Source organism: Benincasa hispida, chromosome 1 (assembly GCF_027475165.1).
Source record: "Benincasa hispida cultivar pf3 chromosome 1, pf3_genome.v1.1, whole genome shotgun sequence".
Classification (NCBI taxonomy): domain Eukaryota; kingdom Viridiplantae; phylum Streptophyta; class Magnoliopsida; order Cucurbitales; family Cucurbitaceae; genus Benincasa; species Benincasa hispida.
Genome location: NC_143478.1, coordinates 40,822,355 through 40,842,731, shown reverse-complemented (window position 1 = coordinate 40,842,731; position 20,377 = coordinate 40,822,355). Strand labels below are relative to the sequence as shown.

Genomic DNA, 20,377 nt, shown 5'->3' with positions numbered 1-20,377 from the left:
CGAGTAATTTCAAGTCTTACATGTTTGGGTAAAATATCACGAATGGCTACCGGTAATAATTGTTGCATAAGAACATGATGGTCATACGACTTAAGTCCGTAAAGTTTCAAATCTGTGAGTGACACTAAACTTTGAATGTTCAATGAATAGCCTTCAGGTACTTTAATTTTTGATAGTACCTTACAAAAGCTCAATTTCTCAGCTCGTGTTAATGTATAACATACGGGAGGTAAAAAGACTTTTTTCTCTCCTACTTGAGGGGCTAACTTTGATCTACTGTCCAGTTCCACCAAATCTAATTGAGTCTTTATTCTATTCTTTGTTTTACCAAGAATATCAAGCAATGTGCCAATAAGATTTGCACATACATTTTTTTCAATGTGTATCACGTCTAAACAATATCGCACATCAAGATACTTCAAGTATTCTAACTCGAAAAGAATAGATTTTTTCTTCCAATAAGTTGAAGTGCTATCTTCACTGTTCTTTTCCTTGATAGTTTTCTTACCAAATGAATATTGATACTTACTTGTTTCTGCAAGAATTTCTTCCCCACCCAATGGTTCTGAACCAAATTCTAATTCTTGTGCGCCATTAAAAGCTTTCTTTTGTTTCCTATATGGATGATATCGGGGTAGAAACTTGCAATGCCCGAGATATGCCATCTTCTTCCCTTTTGGTAAATAAGTGGATGAAGTATTCTCTCCACAAATTGGACATGCATGATATCCTTTAACCGTACAACCACACAAGTTACCATACGCAGGAAAATAATTAATGGTCCATAATAAAATGACTTTAAACATGAAACATTGTTCTTCATATGAATTGTAACATTCTACCCCATTTTTCAAAAGTATTTTCAAGTCATTTACTAATGGAGCTAAATAAACATTTATGTCATTTTCCAGTTGTTTAGGACCAAATATTAGTGTAGTCAACATAAAAATTTTCGCTTCATGCACAACCATGGAGGTAGATTATACGTCACTAATATCACTGGCCAACAACTATATCTACTACTAAGATCTCCATGTGGATTTATCCCATCTGTAAAAAGAGCAAGATGAAGATTTCTAGGTTCTGACCCAAACTTTGGCCACAAATTATCTATTTTTTCCACGATAGGGCATCTTTGGGATGTTTTAATAAACCATCTGTTTCTTTTTTTTTTTTTTAACATGCCATGCCAATAAACTTGCCGTTTCTTTACTTCGAAATATTCTTTCAAATCTTGGAATTAGGGAAAAATACCACATGACTTTTGCTGGGATATTCTTAGCCCTTTCGTTTAAATTTTTTTGAAGCTTCCATCTTGACGTACCACAAATGGGGCATACATTTGCATTAGAGAGTTCTTTTCTAAACAAACAACAATCATTTCTACATGCATGAATCTTCTCGTACTTCATTCCAAGAGTACCCAACATATTTTTTGCTTCATAAGTAGAAGTTGGAATTTCATTAGGACTAAGTAATATATCATGAATTAATTCCAACAACTCAGTGAAACTCTTATCGCTCCATCCAAATTTAGCTTTCAAATTATATAACTTTACCAATGTAGATATTTTGGAAAAAGTTTTACAATTTGGGTATAATGGTTTCTTCACATCATCTAATAATTCTTCAAAATTATCGGATTTTTCACTAAAATAGTTATTGTATGCAGCCTCAAACATTTCAATTGTGTCATCAACATCAACATCATCCTCATTAACTTCATCTCTTTTACTAGTAGACACATTTTTATTGTTTCTCTTAATCGGTAATGATTCACCGTGAAAAATCTATGTTTGATAACTTTGATTTACACCATTAAAAAATAAGTGGTCTCTTATTTTGTTCACATCTAGAGTCTTTGCATTCACACACTTCAAACATGGACAACTCATGACATTCGGTATATTTGAATGTTGTAGACCATTTTTAATAAAGATCTCGACCCCTAAACCATACTCAGCTGACATTCTATTCATTTTCATCCATGACTTATCCATGATTGTAAAATATGCAACTTAATCTACAGAAGAAAAAAAAAACAATAACAAGGAAAAATTTAAAAGGATAAAATTATGATTGTAAAATATGCAACATCAACAAATTTAGAACAAATAGACTTTTAAGATAAGCATCTTATGTATTATCTTGTACTTGTTATTAATGTTGTTATGAAGTCCTTTTTGTTTTGGGTGCACCTTCTCCACTTGTCAACCTTCTTAAAACACGTCCAATGCAATCTTCCTATCTTCCTTCCAAATCCTCAAGAATCAAAATTTAGCCTTACACGTCAAACTTGAACCTAACAAATGAAAAACTTCACTCAAAATCATTTCATTATTGTTCAAATGGGTTGACTAAAAAATTCTAGTTCAACTACTTTCCAAAAGAACCTTACTCTGAAATAGTTTAATTCTTATCTCAATTTAACATATTCAAACAATGAATCAACAATCCTAAAAAGAAAATCTAAGAATTTATACTATCATGTAATGTTTGCCCAATAATGGAGGTCTTGAGGATAATTTGCTGTCATGAACCTGCATATAAGAATCCAGAACCTTTATTTTTTTCACAAATTTGTATATCATGATGGTATTTGTCAATAATTCACAAATTCAGCAAACGGTCTCATGATATCTAGATATGCTATGCGAACATCCATCAAGGAAGAAAGATCTACATTAACCTTTCGAAGTTTAGAAAACACAAATCAAATACTCGGTTGTAAACACAAATCAAATACCATTGTGGCAGAGACCTACACATTAACCGATTGCTTGAACTTTTATGCTACCATTGTTACTTTCATTGTGGCAGAGACCATGATATAGTGACAACGATACTCTGTTGTAAACCCAAATCAAATACAAGGTGTATGTATTTGATTTTCTTAATCCATAACATGTCAATACAAGGTGTACCATTAACCTATTAACAAGTTAACATTATTAACCTATTAATCCATAAATCAACGATAATTTGTTGAGTTTTATACCATACTCTGTTGTAAACACAAATCAAATACCATTGTTACTTTCATTGTGGCAGAGACCTACACATTAACTTTTGATTTGTGGCAGAGATGAGCAATGCTATAGATCTAAACGACAGAGACGACAGACGACCGATGACCCATTGACAGATTTGTACCCATGGCTACAGATTTGAACACTGACACGATGGAGATTGACGGTTGGAGACTAAAGGACAGACGAAAAACTTGATGGAGACTGACGAAGACCGACGGGCGGCCGGTGGACAACCACGGACGGACGAATGATTCGCATGGTGAAAGAGATCAGTTAGGGTTTGGGTAAGAGAGAAATGGGATCGGGGGCCGGTGCGTGCGATAGTATCAAAGTGTGTGTGTGAAGAAGGGTTTTTTTTTTTAATAAAATAAGAAAAAATAATAATAATTAGACCTTTAATGCCAGTTTAAAACCGACATTAAAGCCCATCTTCAATGTCGGTTTAAAACCGACATTAAAGATCCGCTTTTTTTTTAAAAAAAAAAACTGACATTATACATCCGATTTCACTTTTTCCAACCGACATTAAAACCCAAAATTGTTGTAGTGAGGATTGTCCAAAGGTTTGCAAAGTAGGGTTTCTTCCCTGTATAATTAGTCTTTTTGGGAATAGCATGCTTAATCGTTATTACCTTTTGTTCCAATGCAAAATTGTTTTGATTTTAAATGCCAATTTATATATATATAAAACGAAATGGTTATGTGTTTTGGCTTTCGTTGGGTCTTAGGGTTTTCATCCCTTCAATTTGTATCAGAGGTGTCCTAAATCTCTTGTATTCTCTCGTAGTTTGTAAACATTGTATAAACAAATTGTTATTAATAAAATAATTGTTATTTTATGAGCATACACTCATTTCAATAAACAAAGATCCTAATTTAAACAAGTATGTAGAGACATACAAATGGATCTTATTTAAATAATAGCCTAAACGGTCTGTAGTAGATGGATAAGGCTGGATACCTTATACTGGTGACACTACGAATACGACCCGCGTTGTAGATGTTACAAGTGTTTAAAATCGTATTATCAATTTGGCCATTAAATTTTGTTTGCATTGGTTTGGTGGGATTTACTGCATTATGAATGTTATTGTTTGTAATGGAACGTTTCTGCAATATTTGGCCTTAGATTTATAATTTTGATATGATCAATGTAAAGGTCCCTATGTTCTTTGGGCATTATTATTGTAAATCGTTCCTCTGTAAGTCCGGGTCTAGAATTAGAATTCATATCGATGAAGATCGAGACCAATTTAGCCAAAAATCACAATTTTGACAACATTCTGCATCCCTACACAATTCTGCAGAGAATTAGGGTTAGCAAAGCGGGTCTGGTTCGACTGTGGTTCAATTGCTGGTTCGGTTGGCTTGGCTTGGCTTGGTTTGCAAGTTGGTGATCCAGTTCAGGCCGATTCAGGTTAGTCTAGTTTGGTTCTAGAGCAACAGAAGAAATATTATATAAGTATTATATTTAATTGAAAATCAATATGCATTGAGCATGACACATCCATAACTTATTACAATGGTTATACTAAAGTCATGAAATGCATGGAATATGGTTTAATTTTTTTTAACTAGAATATGATTGTTAATTAATTCAAATCATATTGAGCATGTTATAGAACTAATCACTAAAATTTATAATAATTATAAAACTTAGTGATTAGCAACCATTAACCTTTAACAAAGAGTTGCATGCAAACATAGGATATTAGGAAAGATATATTCATTTTAAATTGTATAAAATTAATTAGACTTAAGTACACATTTCTAATTAGATTAAAATAGTTACTTAGTTTTTTTTTTTTTTTTTAAAAATAGTTTTAAAATTGACTAAGTAGGACAAATATAATTAAGCTTATAAGGGAACTCAACCGATACATTTCTATCTAGACTTGAGGTATTTAAGTTGACGGTTTATGTAACCTCCACTAGGAACCTTTTTATAAGAGTTAATATAAGCATAGAGCTAGATAGATTTATTAGCCGGAATTTAGCTAAGTATAACAAAATCCTAAAATAATTAGAATATTTTAATGGGACAAAATGGTATATAAGATATATCATTTTTACGCTTTCACGTCCCTAAGAGTTCACACCGTGAGATCCATACTCGGCTTTGTGACGCCCTGGGCGCAGCCTCCCTTCGAAAAGTGTTTTCATGGGTCAATATCAAGGTGAATAGAGGAAATGTTTAGAGTAAGTGGGAGAAGGTAACCTGTCAATGTATTCTACGGTCTTCTTCTTTAGTTCACACCGTGAGATCCATGCTCGAGAAATTATGAGATCAATTCTTGTTGGTGAGCTTTTTGTAACCTGTAGATGATTTTTAAACCATGTTGTTCTTATCGCTTTATGAGCTTTTAATTTCATTCATAAAGTAGTGTTTACTTTGCAGCTTTTTGAATATCATTAAAAATTTGTCCCTTTCGTTTTTTTAAATTATTTTTTTTCAATACTTGGTCTTGTCTATTCTTTGATGTGATTTTTTCTGTTTAGGTTGAAATATTTTTTGTCCTCGTCTAAAATTGATGTTATTTTACTCATATTTCCTTAGACTTTACTAGGAAGAACATCAGCTCAATTTAAGACTGGAAAGGCTCATAGGTGAAGTATCTTTCTCTGTATCCTGTTACAAGACAAAGTCCTATAACGTTGAACTAGAAAATGAGTTTTTGTTACCTTTCATCACCTTGACTCCTTCTGCAATCGGGAGGTAGCTTCGATCATTTATCAATTAGCCACGTTTCATATCTTTCATTCATGTTCAGATCATTAATTGCCTCACTGTAATATTCAATAATACTTGTTCAGTTTTTCTAAAGGGTGTGGTTAAGGGCTCTGAGAGTGGCCCTATATTTTGTGTCTTGTAGCATTCTTCTCCTTTAATTTAAAATTATATTGGTTGTTATATCTTTGGAAAGGCAAGCAATGTGCTCTTGAATTCTCCCCTACCTCTGGTACCAAAAGGTCAAATGAAGATGGCCCTCCTAGTTGTGCAAGTAAATAACAGTGCTTCCCGCTCTTCATCTCATATAGAAGCATGCAACTCAGAGAAAGGTACTACCTTATTCCTAGTTAGTGTCACATTGTCCTGGTCACTGTGTGGAACTTTTTCCCGTATGCATTATTTGTTAGCTCATTTGAATAAAGAGTAATACAAGTACATTGTCCTCGTAGTTTGTTAGTTTTTTTAGAACGAGGGAAATACTGAATAGAGAATGGAACCTACCCCTGCCACATGCGGTCAATAGAACTCTAACTGAGAATCAAGAGATGCACATGCTCATAGACCGAAAGGCAAAAGCATAATGCTAGCTGAAACTTGAATGAATTTGCTTGCAGTTGTAAAGATTGGTTACTTAAATCCATTTATTTAACTGGTCGGATTTAAGCCATTTAGATACATGAGTCAATCAATTACACATACCATCTACGATCATAAATATCCATTGGTTGATCATTTTTCTTTACATGTTACTATTTTCTTAAAATTTGTGAACTTCTGTTGATATTCATTATCAAATCTACTGTAGCAAGAATCAGAGGCAAAACCAAACCTAAATTTAGGTTTCAATCACAGAGGAGAGGACAATCATGTTTCACTAAAAAGAAAAAAAAATCAAATCTAAGAAGGGCCCATTTTCAATTTTTTTAAATTGAAAATATATTTATGGACAACCCATTCAAACATATTTCCTGTTGAAACGTTTGTCATTATTAAACTTTATTTGTGGCATTTAGTGTGACTTTTGGGTTTTGTAACTTTTAGTTTTTTGTAACCAATAGTGATTTTTAAGTTATTAGGAGTTATGTGAGTTATGAGCATTTGATGACATTTTTAAGTTATAGGAGTTATGTGAGTTATGAGATTTTTGTAACCATTGGCATTCCTATGGTTATGTTTGTAAGCTTATATAAAGGCATGCTTAGTTGAATGGAAATATATCTCTCATTTTTCATATTTGTCCTCCATGTTTTTTTTCTAACATAGTGGTATCAGAGCTAGTAGAAAATATTGAGAGAAAAATGGCCAATGGTGGGATAGGTTCACTTCAACTACCAATGCTTACCAAACTCAACTATGACAATTGGAGCATCAAGATAAAAGCGTTACTAGGAGCACAAGACGTGTGGGAGATCATGGAGAATGGTTTCCAAGAGACAGAAGCTAGAGCAAATTAAGCGCAAAGAGATGCGTTAAAGGAGACAAGAAAGAAGGACAAGAAGGCCCTTTATATCTTGTATCAATCTGTGGACGAAGATACATTTGAGACCATCGCCAATGCAGAGACGTCAAAGGTGGCATGGGACAAGCTCCAATCGACTCATAGAGGAGCCGATCGTGTGAAAAAGGTATGGTTGCAGACCTTACGTGGTAAGTTTGAATCTTTACAAATGAAGGAGACGGAGGTGATAGCGGAATATCACACAAAAGTACTGGCTGTCGTCAACCAATTGAGACGGAATGGTGAAGAAATCACCGATGTTCGTGTCATAGAGAAGGTTCTATGAAGCCTAAATACAAAGTTCGAGATTATCGCCACGACGATCGAGGAGACACAGGATCTCGAGAACATGACAATTGAACAATTTATAGGCTCGTTACAAGCCTATGAGGAGAAAAAGAAAAGAAGGATGGAGCAAACAGAGACCGTTGAACAACTTCTCCAACTCAAAATCAAGGAGGAGAATAGTCGTGGACGTGGAAGAGGTCGTGGTGGTTGAGGCCATGGTGGAAGAGGTGAAGCCAACACCGATGTTTCTCAAAACTCGTTTGAATCCTCAAGAGGAAGAGGAGGTCAAGGTCGTGGAAGACGTGGTGGAAGGATCGGGAGAGATAAATCTCAGGTAAAATGTTATAATTGTAACAAATATGGACATTATGTGAATGAGTGTTACTCATCTCAAACAGAGTCGATTGGTCGAAAGCATCAGGACCGATCAACCGCTAGCACATCAAAAGCCCATCAAGGGCAATCCAATTATGCAAAGGAGAATGGAACCTTATTTATGGTTTCAAAGGGAGAAGAAGAGAGTCATGATAGTATGTGGTATCTTGACACAAGAGCCTCGAAGTACATGTGTGGAAAACACGAGATGTTTGTAGAGTTGAACGAGATGGAGAACGGTAATATTGCCTTTGGAGACAATTCTTTGGTCGCCATCAAAGGAATAGATAAAATTCTCATTCGGTAAAAAAATGGAGAAAATCAATATATCACAAATGTTTATTACATTCTCAATGTAAAAAATAATATATTGAGTGTAGGACAATTGTTAGAGAAAGGTTTTGAAGTTCAAATGAAAAAAAATTGTTTGTATTTGAGGGATAATCATGAGAGACTTATTGCTAAAGTCTCTATGAAACCGAATGTTTCCTTTGAATATATGTAATGATGTTCCAAAATGCTTGAAGACGTGTTATGAAGATCTCTCTTGGCTATGGCATCTACGGTTCGGGCACCTCAATTTTGGAAGTCTAGAAGATTTGTCGAAGAAGAAGATGGTGCGAGATTTACCACACATTCACAAACCAAACCAAGTGTGTGAAGGATGTTTGCTTGGCAAACATCATCGAAGTAGTTTTCTGAAGGAGTCTATGACAAAAGCAAAGAAGCCTTTAGAACTCATCCATGCCGACGTGTGTGGAATGATCAAACCAGAATCTCATGGTAAAAGTAAATATTTCCTTCTCTTTATTGATGATTTTTCTAGAAAAACATGGGTGTACTTTTTGAAGGAAAAATCAGAAGTATTTGAAATCTTCAAGAGATTTAAGGCACGTGTGGAGAATGAAATCAACCCTACAATCAAGGCTATGAGAACCGATCGAGGTGGTGAATTCACCTCAAATGAGTTCAAACAATTTTATGATGAAAAAGACATCTGACGTCCGTTAACAGTCCCAAGGACACTGCAACAAAATGGCGTGGTGGAGAGAAAGAATCAGACAATCTTGAACATGGCAAGAAGCATGCTAAAGACAAAGAAGATGCCGAGGAAATTTTGGGTGGAGGCCATAGCTTGTGCGATTTATTTGACAAATCGAGCACCAACCAAAAGTGTACTTGACAAGATGCTTAAGAAGCATGGAACGAAAGAAAGCCTAGGATTGGTCACTTTAAGGTGTTTGGGAGTATTGCATATGCTCATGTGTCGGAAGAAAAAAGGGCCAAGCTCGATGATCGAAGCGAGAAACTCATCTTCATCGGCTATGATGCAAGTTCAAAGGGTTATCGTCTTTACAATCCTTTGAATGGTAAGGTAATTATTAGTCGTGATATTCTTTTTGATGAGGAAGCCTCTTGGGATTGGAATATACAAGAGGAGGAGTATGATTTCCTTCCATATTTTGAAGAAGACGATGAAAATGAGCCGACCAGGGATGAAATGGGTGAAGGTTTGCCCATTCCAGTGCCACCTCATTCGACCGATCGATCATTATCTGAAGGTTCATCCAGCGATTCGGAGAACGAAATTGGCCCAAGAGGAACTCGAAGTCTATGGGAACTTAATGAGGTAAGTGAAAATCAAAATGACATAATTCGCTATTATATTTTTGGTGATAGTGAGCCTATTAGTTTCCAAGAAGCCATTGCAAGCAAGAAATGGAAGGATGCAATGGATGAAGAAATTCGAGCGATAGAGAAAAATGACACATGGGAGTTGACCAAGCTTCCAAAAGGGCACAAACTGATTGGAGTGAAGTGGGTATACAAGATAAAGAGAAAATTCAATGGCGATGTTGAGAGGCACAAGGCGAGTCTAGTGGTGAAAGGGTATAGCTAACAACATGGCATCGACTATGATTAGGTATTTGCCCCTGTTGTTCGCTTTGAAACTATTCATTTGATTATTGCTTTGGCAGCCCATAATAATTGGAAGATACATCAAATGGATGTCAAATCGGCATTCTTGAATGGAATTCTTGAGGAAGAGGTCTATGTGGAACAACCATTGAATTATGAAGTCAAGGGTGAAGAAGATAAAGTGCTTCGATTGAAGAAGACACTTTATGGTTTAAAGCAAGCACCAAAAGCATAGAATTCGAAGATTGACAAGTACTTTCAAGAGAAGAAGTATATGAAGTGTCCTTATGAGCATGCCCTCTACATCAAAATGAAAGGTGAAAGCATACTAATCATTTATTTATATGTTGATGATTTAGTATTTACCGGAAACAATCCTAACATGTTTGATGAGTTCAAAAGAGAGATGGCAAAGGTGTTTGAAATGACGGACATTGGTCTCATGAGTTACTATCTTGGGATCGAGGTCAAATAAGGTGAAGATAGGATTTTTATATCCTAAGAGGGCTATGCTAAAGAAGTGCTCAATAAGTTCAATATGAATGATGCTAATCCAGTTGGAACACCGATGGAATGTGGAGTCAAAATCACCAAGCAAGATGGAGAAGAGAAGGTAAATTCTATATATTTCAAAAGCTTAGTTGGAAGTTTGAGATACTTGACATGTACAAGACCAGATATTCTTTATTCGATTAGAATTATTAGTCGATTTATGGAGGAATCGACAGCAACACATTGTAAAATGGCAAAAAGGATATTTTTCTACATCAAAAGGACGATTGGGTATGGTCTTTCCTATGTCTCTTCTAGCAATTTTGATATTGTTGGTTATTGTGATAGTGATTGGAGTAGTGATTTGGATGATCAAAAGAGCACTACGGGGTTTGTGTTTTTTATTGGTGAAACGACGTTCACATGGATGTCAAAAAAGCAACCCATAATCACATTATCAACATGCGAGGCAGAGTACGTCGTAACAACTTCATATGTATGTCATGCAATTTGGCTAAGAAACTTAGTGAAGGAGTTGAAGTTTCAAATGGAAGGTCCAATGGAGATTTTTGTGGACAACAAATCGGCCATTGCCTTAGCCAAAAATCCGGTATTTCATGGGAGAAGCAAGCACATTGATACCTGATTTCACTACATTCGGGATTGCATTACGAAGAAAGAAGTGGAACTCAAATATATCAAGTCACAAGACCAAGCGGCGGACATTTTCACAAAGCCCCTCAAGTTGGAGACTTTTATCAAAATGAGGAGTTTACTTGGTGTAACAAATCAAGTTTGAGGGAGGGGGGTGTTAAAACGTTTGTCATTATTAAACTTTATTTGTGGCATTTAGTGTGACTTTTGGGTTTCTTTTAGTTTTTTGTAACAAATAGTGATTTTTAAGTTATTAGGAGTTATGTGAGTTATAAGCATTTGATGACATTTTTAAGTTATAGGAGTTATGTGAGTTATGAGATTTTTGTAACCATTGGCATTCCTATGGTTATGTTTGTAAGCCTATATAAAGGCATGCTTAGTTGAATGGAAATATATCTCTCATTTTTCATATTTGTCCTCCACAATTTTTCTAACATTTCCATCATTATATCGTAACTATTCATATCTATAGACTACATCACACCCATATATGAAAATATATACCACTTCAATTTAGATAGTCATAACGGAGAAAGAACGTCTTTGTTCATTAAAACATGTCCCTACTGTTGATATATCTATGGATTACATCACATCTCTATATATAAAAATATATACCACTTCAATTCGAATAGTTATAACGGAGAAAGGACGTTCATTCAAACATGTCCCTACCGTTATGGTCTAGATCACACCTTTACATAAAAGAATACACCACTTCGAGTGTAACCATCTCAATTCGAATAGTACTGAGGAAGGACAAATAGGAATTATAGAAAGTTATAAAGGCAAATGACGTTGATATATATCGTCAAAATATCGAGATATAGGATTGACAAAATGTCAATTAACATTGGAGGAAAAGAAAAACTTAACTTCAAGTAGCTAGCTTTTAACATGTTGACCCATATTTGGACATATGGTTATAAATTTAATATCTCAACTTTAAAGCCATAAGAGTCTGCTTGAGTTGAAGATACATTATTCTTTTCTCCTTTTTTTTCCCCTTCTCCTACCCATACTTATGGATTTGGGATGATATATCTTTAGCAACATTTTGAGCATCTAAATTAGATCCATAGAGACCTCTCCTTGATAGTCCTACACAATATAAGCCATTCTTTCCTTTCCAATGATTTGGGAAACTAGGTTTGGGTAGTCCATCATCATTCAAAAGATAGTCATCTCCCTACATCAATATCATTTATATTAGTTGATTTCAATCCTCATAAATTCCATAATAATAATAAATTACCTTAAATTTTGAAGTTTTGTATTTTATAATTTGGTTATTGAACTTTCAAAAGGGTTCAATTGGTCTCTAAACTTTCAATTTTTTTTCTAATATAAAAGTTGGTGAACTTTCAATTTTGTATCTTTATAGATACATACGTCCTCGAGAAATTTTAAAATTTAAATTTATTGATCTTTTAGATATAAATTTGAGTTTTGTCTAATGCGACACTAAGGCATGTTTTGATAACCATTTGATTTTTTTTTTGTTTTTGAAATTTAAGGCCATGGATATTATTTCCACCTCCATATTTCTTTCTCGGTGATCTACTTTTTACCAATAGTTTAATAAACAAAACCAAAATATGGAAAATAAAAAAAGTAACTTTTTCAAAACTTGCATTTGTTTTTGGAATTTGACTAAGAATTCAATAATTGTATTTGATAAAATGTAAATCATTGTAAGAAATGAATATAAAATACTACGAAATAGGCTTAACTTTAAAAAATAAACATAAAAATTGAAATGATTATCAAATGGAACCTAAATTTTTAATTTTTAAAAAATGCGAAGGCCTAGAGACTAAAATTGTATTTTTTGAAAATTTTGAAAAGTTTCATTTATTTTTTGAAAGTTCAAAATTGTTTAAAAAAATAGATAGGGAAATTTTCTTTGTTAAAAGGACAATGATTGAAGAGGCAATAACTAATGTGTAAAAATTGGAAGATAGGTGACATTCATTTAACATCATTTACTTAAAGTTCATGATTAAAATTCAGATTTTCAAAGTTTAGAAGCAGAAATTAAAAACTTACCTCAAAATTTAAGGAAATTTTGTGTAATTTAACCAAAAATAATTACTGGAACTTGTAAATCTAGTTTACCTTCAGCCACTTATTTGTTGACCTTTTGAAGCCAGTGCAAAATATGATGTTGTCAAATGGGTAGGATTTTCCATTTTTAAACAATACATTATTACCTTCTATGTTTGAGATTTCTGTAGGCAAGACCTGCAAAATTAGGAGGGAAGGAAAAAATTAATATAAAGATTAATATCTCTATGGAATAATAATATAGGTATAAGGAAAAAAAAGTTTAATGTCAATGACATACTAAGTGGCATAAATATATATATATTTTTCCAAATTCCTATTACTTTTTTCTTTCTATTTTTATATGTTTAAGAATATAATATTATCAATAAAGGGAAGGTTAGATGATTGATTTTTCCAAATCATATTAAATGTCAATTTATGCAGAAACACTATGTGATATGAAAACTTATTTTGACAAAATATTACTAAATATTGTTTGTCATTTACTATAACAATTTGCTAAAACAATAATAATGGCCTAAACAAAATATTACTAAATATTGTTTGTCATAATGTATTAGAAATTTGATATATATGATCACATGCATCCACACACACACATATATTTTTTTTTTGGTAATACAACGAAATCATAGGTATGAAAAGTCAATTCGAGTATGGCTCAATGAATAAGACACCAATAATTATCATTTTAAAGGTCGATCTTTTGATCCTCATCCAATAAATTTAAATATATATATAATGACAGTATTAAAAGCATCCGATTTAGCAACTATACGTTCTCTCCTTTATTTATATATATATATATATATATATATATATGGTTTAGGGTTTAAGGTCAATAAATGCAAATGATAAAATTAGTGTTGGTCTTACTAATTGATTTATTAGGTCCATATATCCTCACCCATTATGCTATTTGGGGAATCGAGGTCGGGGTTGGAGACTCGAGTGAGGATTCATTCATTTGCATATATTATTATTTAGGTCAAATGCATTTTTGGTCTCTAAGATTTAAGGACATGTCCTAACATTTACGAAATAGGTCTAAAAGATTCAAGAATCATTAGTTGAGTAATAGAAAGATGATTGATTGTTAACTTACTGACCTAGATTTACCAACATGATTATTTCTTACAATAAAAGACTATTTTGGTTCATATACTTTAGACTTTGTTCAATTTTAGTCCATGTATCTTTTCATATTTTCGATTTTAGACCTTGTACTTTCAATATATCTTTAATCTAGCACATCGATGTTAATTTTCATCGAAATTGGTTAAATAATAATAATAATAATAATTTTTATGGAAAAAAAACATGAATATGTTTTCAAAATTTATAAATTTTCTTTTTGGAAAAACCGAAAATAAATTAGTAGTAGACAGTAAATTTAAGATTTATTGAGAATACAAAGACTAAAATTAAATATTTAAAAGTATATAAACTAAAATAAATCGAATTATAAAGTATAGGTATCACCTGAATTTTTCTAGATGTAATTTGCTGAATGACTCCTGCATCAATGATGGGATATTTTCCATACTTGACTTTCATGAACATTGGGCCTTCAGCTGGTTTTTTGATCCCAAATTTGGTGAGGTCTCCATAAACTAGTTTGCTCAACATCCCCATCAATGAATCCACAAACCAAATTGGCAAATTATACTTCAACATATCCAATGCCAACTTCACCATTCCTCTTGACAAAAGATGAACCTGTTGTGTTTTCATTCCAAAAAAGAAAAAAAATTATAAAAAAAAAATAATTATTTTTTCTAATTTTTCTCAAACTCTTCTCTCTCTCTCACACACACATATATATATCATAAATATACACAAACCTCATCAAACAACAAAAAAATTATAAACTTCTTAAATACCAAATATTTTTTTCTTTACTAATTTATACATTACACATCCTTATTTGGAATGTGTTTGGTTGATTAGTGTAAAATTTTACATTGAAAGTTACAACTTTAGGACTATATTTGTATTGAGCAATACGTTGGTGCAGTCTAGGTCATGCTTCCCTTTCTTTACATACATCGAAAAAAATGCATTTTAATAATTCTTTTAAAACAAATGAATTACCACGTGGTAGTATTTAATTAGGTATAATAGGAGCTGCACAATAGATGGTAATAGTCAGGCCACATCCAATTTCTTTTTTTTAGTTTTGTATATTCATAATTCACTCACGTGGAAAAGTTGTGACCATGTTATTGGGGAGGGGGGCACTGATCACGTTGCATGTTCAAAAAGGACAAACCAAGCATGTGGTACAACGTCAACGTCGAATGTAAATAGGAGAAAAAAAATCTAAATTAAAAAATGTTTAAAACCTATTTTTGTTATTTATATTACATTTTAATCTCTCCCTACTTTTAAAACGTCAAATTTGACCTAGTTTAGACTCGTTTTAATTACAATTTGTGTTATGAAAATTATGTTTATTTTCTTACCTAATTTCTCGAACATATTTTAAATCTTTCTTTAACACTTAAGGGTGTTTGAAGCATTGAGTTGAGATATGATGTTTGGAATTCATATATCTTTAGAGTTCATGTCTGTATTTGGAGTCCATAATAGATTTATCTAAGTTTATATATCTGTGTTTGAGATACATAGTCGAGTTCATATGTCAGAGATATATGGTGCAGTTTTTTAAAACTCTAACAAGCTTTTTAAAAACTACTGTTTTAATTTTCAAATCATGAAACTCGGTGTTTGAGAACTATTCTAAGAAGTTGATAATAAAATAAAGAAATTAATAAATGGAAGTAGTATTTATAAGTTTAAATTTTCGAAAACCAAAAATCAAAATCAAGACCAAATAGTTAGCAAACAGTACCTAGGTTTTGGTACATTTTAGTTTTTAAACTTTCAAAATATCAATTTTTTTTTTAATTTATACAAAGTAGCAATATTTGGTTCATTTGTGTTCTTTTTTATCTAATCAATTTCATCTCAATGACCTACAATAAATTTCTTGAAATATTTTCATGATAACGTCATATTAAGAAACAAGTTTTCTTTGTATATAAAATTTGTATTCAAAATTTGCGAACACGTATCAAATTGGTTAATTTTGAAAATAGAATAATGAGGAAAATAGGTGTTTGTAAACCCTAAAAGTCACGATAGATATTTTTAAAATGGAACCAAATTCGATTATAACGTTTTTGTTTATGGTTTCTCATTATGTCTTTTTTTTTTTTTTTTTTTTTTCCCCTTTGTTTCTTGTTTACTCTTTCAAAGAAAGATATAATTTAGGTTAAATACTAGGGTTGTTTTTAAATATAGAAAAATAAATTAAAATATTTACAAAATATAACAAAATTTTAAAACTATCAATGATAGACATTGATAGACACTGATAGATTTCTAGCCGTTTCTATCAGTGCTATTGATTTAAAATTTTGCTATATCTTGTAAATATTTTCAATAGTTTTACTATTTGAAATAATTTTTCTAAATAATATTATTTCTTTTTTCAATGAAGAAAAAATAAAAATATATTTGTTACCTGTTTCCTTGTTTCTTTTTTTTTTTCAATCAAAATTTTAACAGAAAAAATAAATGTTTACATCATAATTAAATTTAAGAAATTTTAATATTAAAATATATGTTATATTTAATTATAAATAGTTTTCCCATTTCCTTTTTTTTTTAAAAAAAAAAAAGAATAGGATAATTGCATTGGTAATTTTTTTAGTAAAAAAAAAAATAAAAAAATAAAATGGACAAGTATTTGATTAAAGAAATAAAAAATGAACATGAAAAAGCGTAAAGAAAAATACTAAACTGGTTTTTGTTATTTTCAAAGTTTGCTTGTGTAGTTGTATTTTCAAAATTTTAGAAACAAGACAAAAAGAGAAAATAAACAAAAATAAAATAAAACTAGAATGAAGAAAAAGATAGAAAAAATAAAACAAGAAAAAGTGTAACAATAGAAAATCACCCTAAAATATGAACCAAAAAATTTACTAAAATAAAATGAAACTAGAATGAGAACAAAGATAGAAAAAGCAAATAAAACGAGGAAAACCTGTAATGATAGAAAATGAATTTATAATATGAACCACAAAAATTGGTAAAAATAAAATGAAACTTGAATGAAGAAAAATATAGAAAGATAAAACGCAAGAAAAAAAATGTGTGAACATAGAAACTCATTCTATAATGTATGAACAACAAAATTTATTAAGGTTGAAAAAGACAAAGGAAAATAAAGAAAAGTAAACGAACTATGCAAAGAAAATGGAGAACATTGTGGCAAATGGACGTATGAATGAGAGAAGGTAAAGAAAAGGACAGGGAAAGTAGATAAAAATTAGGGGAAAATACATTTTTAGTTGCATTTAGTTTCTGTTTTATAATGTTATACTTTTAGTCTTTAAGTTGTGACTTCATTCTCAATTTAGTCTTCACAACGTTACGGTTCCGTTTGGTAATTACCATTTAGTTTTTAGTTTTAAAAATTAAGTTTATAGATACGTTTGTACCTTTAAATTTCTTCTTTGTTATTTCTTTTTACTCATGGTTAAAAAAACAAGTCAATTTTAGAAAACTGAAAAAATAGCTTTTAAAAACTTGTTTTTGGAATTTGGAATTTGGTTAAGAATTCAGCTTTTGTATTTAAGAAAGATGCCAATAATTATAAAAAATGGGAAGAGAATAGACTTCATGTTAAAAATACCAATAATTCATTTTTAACGTTTCTTATTAGAATCCTCAACTTTAAGCTTTATGAATAATAAATCATTAAATTTTAAGAAGTATTTAAATTTATAGATGTCAAAACTTTTAATCCTATATTTTCTAAACTACAAAATTTTAAAACCGTTCCTAAATTGAATCTCCATAAACCTAATATAAACTTTTTGAACTTCATGAATTTGTTATACACAAGTTTTAAAATTTAAATACTAAACTTATAATTTAATCAATGAACTTTGGACATATGTTCATTTAATTTGTTTAATTTAAATTCCTCTTAAAATATCTATTTTTAAGTCCCTAAACAAAATTAGAAAAATAATTACAAAAAGAGATGACTTTTAGAAATTAATGTTGTAATTTAGAAAGTCATATAACAATTTAAAATCTTAAAAAATTACTCTAAAAGATTTTTAAACCTATTATTATAAATTCATAGGCTAAGACCGTATATTTCAAAAATTTAAGGATCAAATACATTTATTCCTTTAAAAATCAATTAAAAAGTTCTATTCGAAAAATTCAGAGACGAAACACATATGTTTTAGATCTGAGAAATAAAATTCTTTAAGTTTTACCTTTCTTTTAATTTGAACAAATTAATGACACAACTTCAAGTACCTGTACTAAACATTATTTCTGTGTACAAAACAAAAGTCACATTTATTATGGGTAATAATATAGAGAAAATAAAAGGTGGAAAGTGGAGAGAACAAAATGAATTTAAAACTAGTGATGTTCAAAAAATCCGATAATCCGATCGGACTACCCAATCTAAACCGCGGTTAGATTTTATTTTGGGTTGGATTGGATTAAAAATGTTAAAAATATTAAATTCGGGTTGGGTCTCGGGTTACCCCATTTCAGGGTCGGGTCAAACCGACCTGACTCGAATATATATATATATATAAAAAAAAAAGTTAAAAAAATAGTCAAAATAAAAAAAAACAGAACCGGTGACCCAATCCGGTCCAACCCGAAAATTTTGAGTTGGGTTGACCCTCCAAAAAAGGAGGTTCATTATTAGCCAATCTAAATTTTTGGATTGATTCATAAAAATCTTCCAATCCTATAAATCCAAACTATGTACACCCCTATTTGAAACCAATGTTAGGAGAAATGACATTACCGGGCTTCGAATAATTATGGAAGTATTAGCAGCATGAAGAGAAAGATCCAAAGCAATTTCCATCCCGGAATTTCCCGCCCCAACCACCAACACATTCTTCCCTTCAAACCCTTTTCCCGATTTATACTTGGTGGAATGCATCACACCGCCGCCAAATCTTTGGATCCCCTCCACCGCCGGCGTATGAGGCTCCGCCGTCTCACCAGACGCCACCACAAAATACCCACCGGAAAACTCCTCAATTTCACCGTTGTCCAAATTCTTAGCTCTAACCTTCCACTTCCTCTCCTCGTGATGGAACTCGGCCGCCTCCACATTCCGGCGATACAGCGGCCGGATTCCGAAAGTGGTGGCGTAGCGGTCTAAATAGTCGAGGAAGTTGGCCTTAGGGATGTAGTCTGGTGTGGAGGAAGGGAAGGGCATGCCTGGAAGGTGGCAAAAACGGTTGGGAAGGTGGAGGCGGAGGCGGTCGTAGGAGTATTTTCGCCAAAGGGGAACGGAACAGTCTTCTCTTTCGAGGATTATGTATGGGATTGATGCGAGTTTTAGAGAGGCAGCGGTGGCGAGACCGGAGGGACCGGCTCCGACGATTATCACTGTAGTGTCCGCCATGGAAACTCTTGGGTTTGAAGGTGGAATGAAGGGGGGAAGAAGAAGAGAAGGAGAAAGGGAAGGGAATTATGGAGGAGAGAGGTGCGTTAGAAGGCCTTTTATAAAATCAATGCTAGGCCTAAAGGAGGTAGTTAGCAACTAACACAAAAAAATACTTGCATGCTACTAAGTAGTTTTTGTCACATTCACACGTAATAAACTCTTCTTTCTCCTTTTCGTTAAATATTTTTTAACTTTTTTTTGGTTGAGAATCCCACATTGAAAAAATTAAGGGGACTCACTCTCTTTATAAGATAGATGAGTTACTCTTTTCATTGTTAATTGATTTTGAGATGGAATCGGGAACCACAGGGGACTCACACTTTTTCTAAGATAGAGAGTTACTCCTTTAATTGTCAATTGATTTTGAGATGGAATCGGGAACTACGTTGTGTTGTTTTTTTAATTAAACTTTTTTTTGTTTGTATAAGAATTTATTTTGTTCATTTATAGATCTAAATAAAAATCTGAAAAATAATCATTTCCCTACATGTTTGGTTTAATTTTCTTAAGAACATAAATTAAACTGAAAAAGAAATAAAAAACAAAAAATAATATGAGAAAGGAAGGGGAAAAATATGTTGTTGGTCCATAGGTTTTGAGTTTCGTTTCCATCTAGTCCTATGTTTCAAAATGTTATACAAGTTGGTTTCAAAGGTGCTTTTATACACGAGTTTTTTTTATTTGTTATGCTCAAAACATCTATATTAGTGTTAAATTGCTATAAAAAAAAAGACATTAAATAATATGAATTGGTTACCAAAGGTAGTCGTCTATGTTGGTCGTCGAACATTGGGGCTAGTCGCTGAAAT

The 20,377-nt window shown here is 32.0% G+C and overlaps 1 protein-coding gene and 1 pseudogene across 1 annotated transcript; one reads left to right on the top strand and one right to left on the bottom strand.

The window, feature by feature from the left end:
• The first annotated feature begins 10,382 nt into the window (after positions 1-10,382).
• Positions 10,383-10,982, top strand: LOC120077211 (secreted RxLR effector protein 161 pseudogene; annotated as a pseudogene).
• Positions 10,983-11,763: 781 nt separating this feature from the next.
• Positions 11,764-19,644, bottom strand: LOC120070264 (putative indole-3-pyruvate monooxygenase YUCCA10). Its single transcript, XM_039022160.2, has 4 exons — positions 18,915-19,644; positions 14,546-14,782; positions 13,112-13,237; positions 11,764-12,182 (listed from the first exon to the last, which is right to left on the bottom strand). The coding sequence occupies exons 1-4, from the start codon at positions 19,524-19,526 to the stop codon at positions 12,006-12,008; spliced, it is 1,152 nt and encodes a 383-aa protein (XP_038878088.1). The 5' UTR covers positions 19,527-19,644; the 3' UTR covers positions 11,764-12,005.
• Positions 19,645-20,377: the final 733 nt, after the last annotated feature.

Bases quoted from the DNA above. Each gene is read 5' to 3' on its own strand.
- LOC120070264 (XM_039022160.2), bottom strand. From the start codon at position 19,526: ATGGCGGACACTACAGTGATAATCGTCGGAGCCGGTCCCTCCGGTCTC. The intron at 14,783-18,914 runs GTAATGTCATTT...AAAACACAACAG, and splicing joins CCATAATTATTCGAAGCCCG to GTTCATCTTTTGTCAAGAGG. The intron at 13,238-14,545 runs GTGATACCTATA...CTAATTTTGCAG, and splicing joins TTACATCTAGAAAAATTCAG to GTCTTGCCTACAGAAATCTC.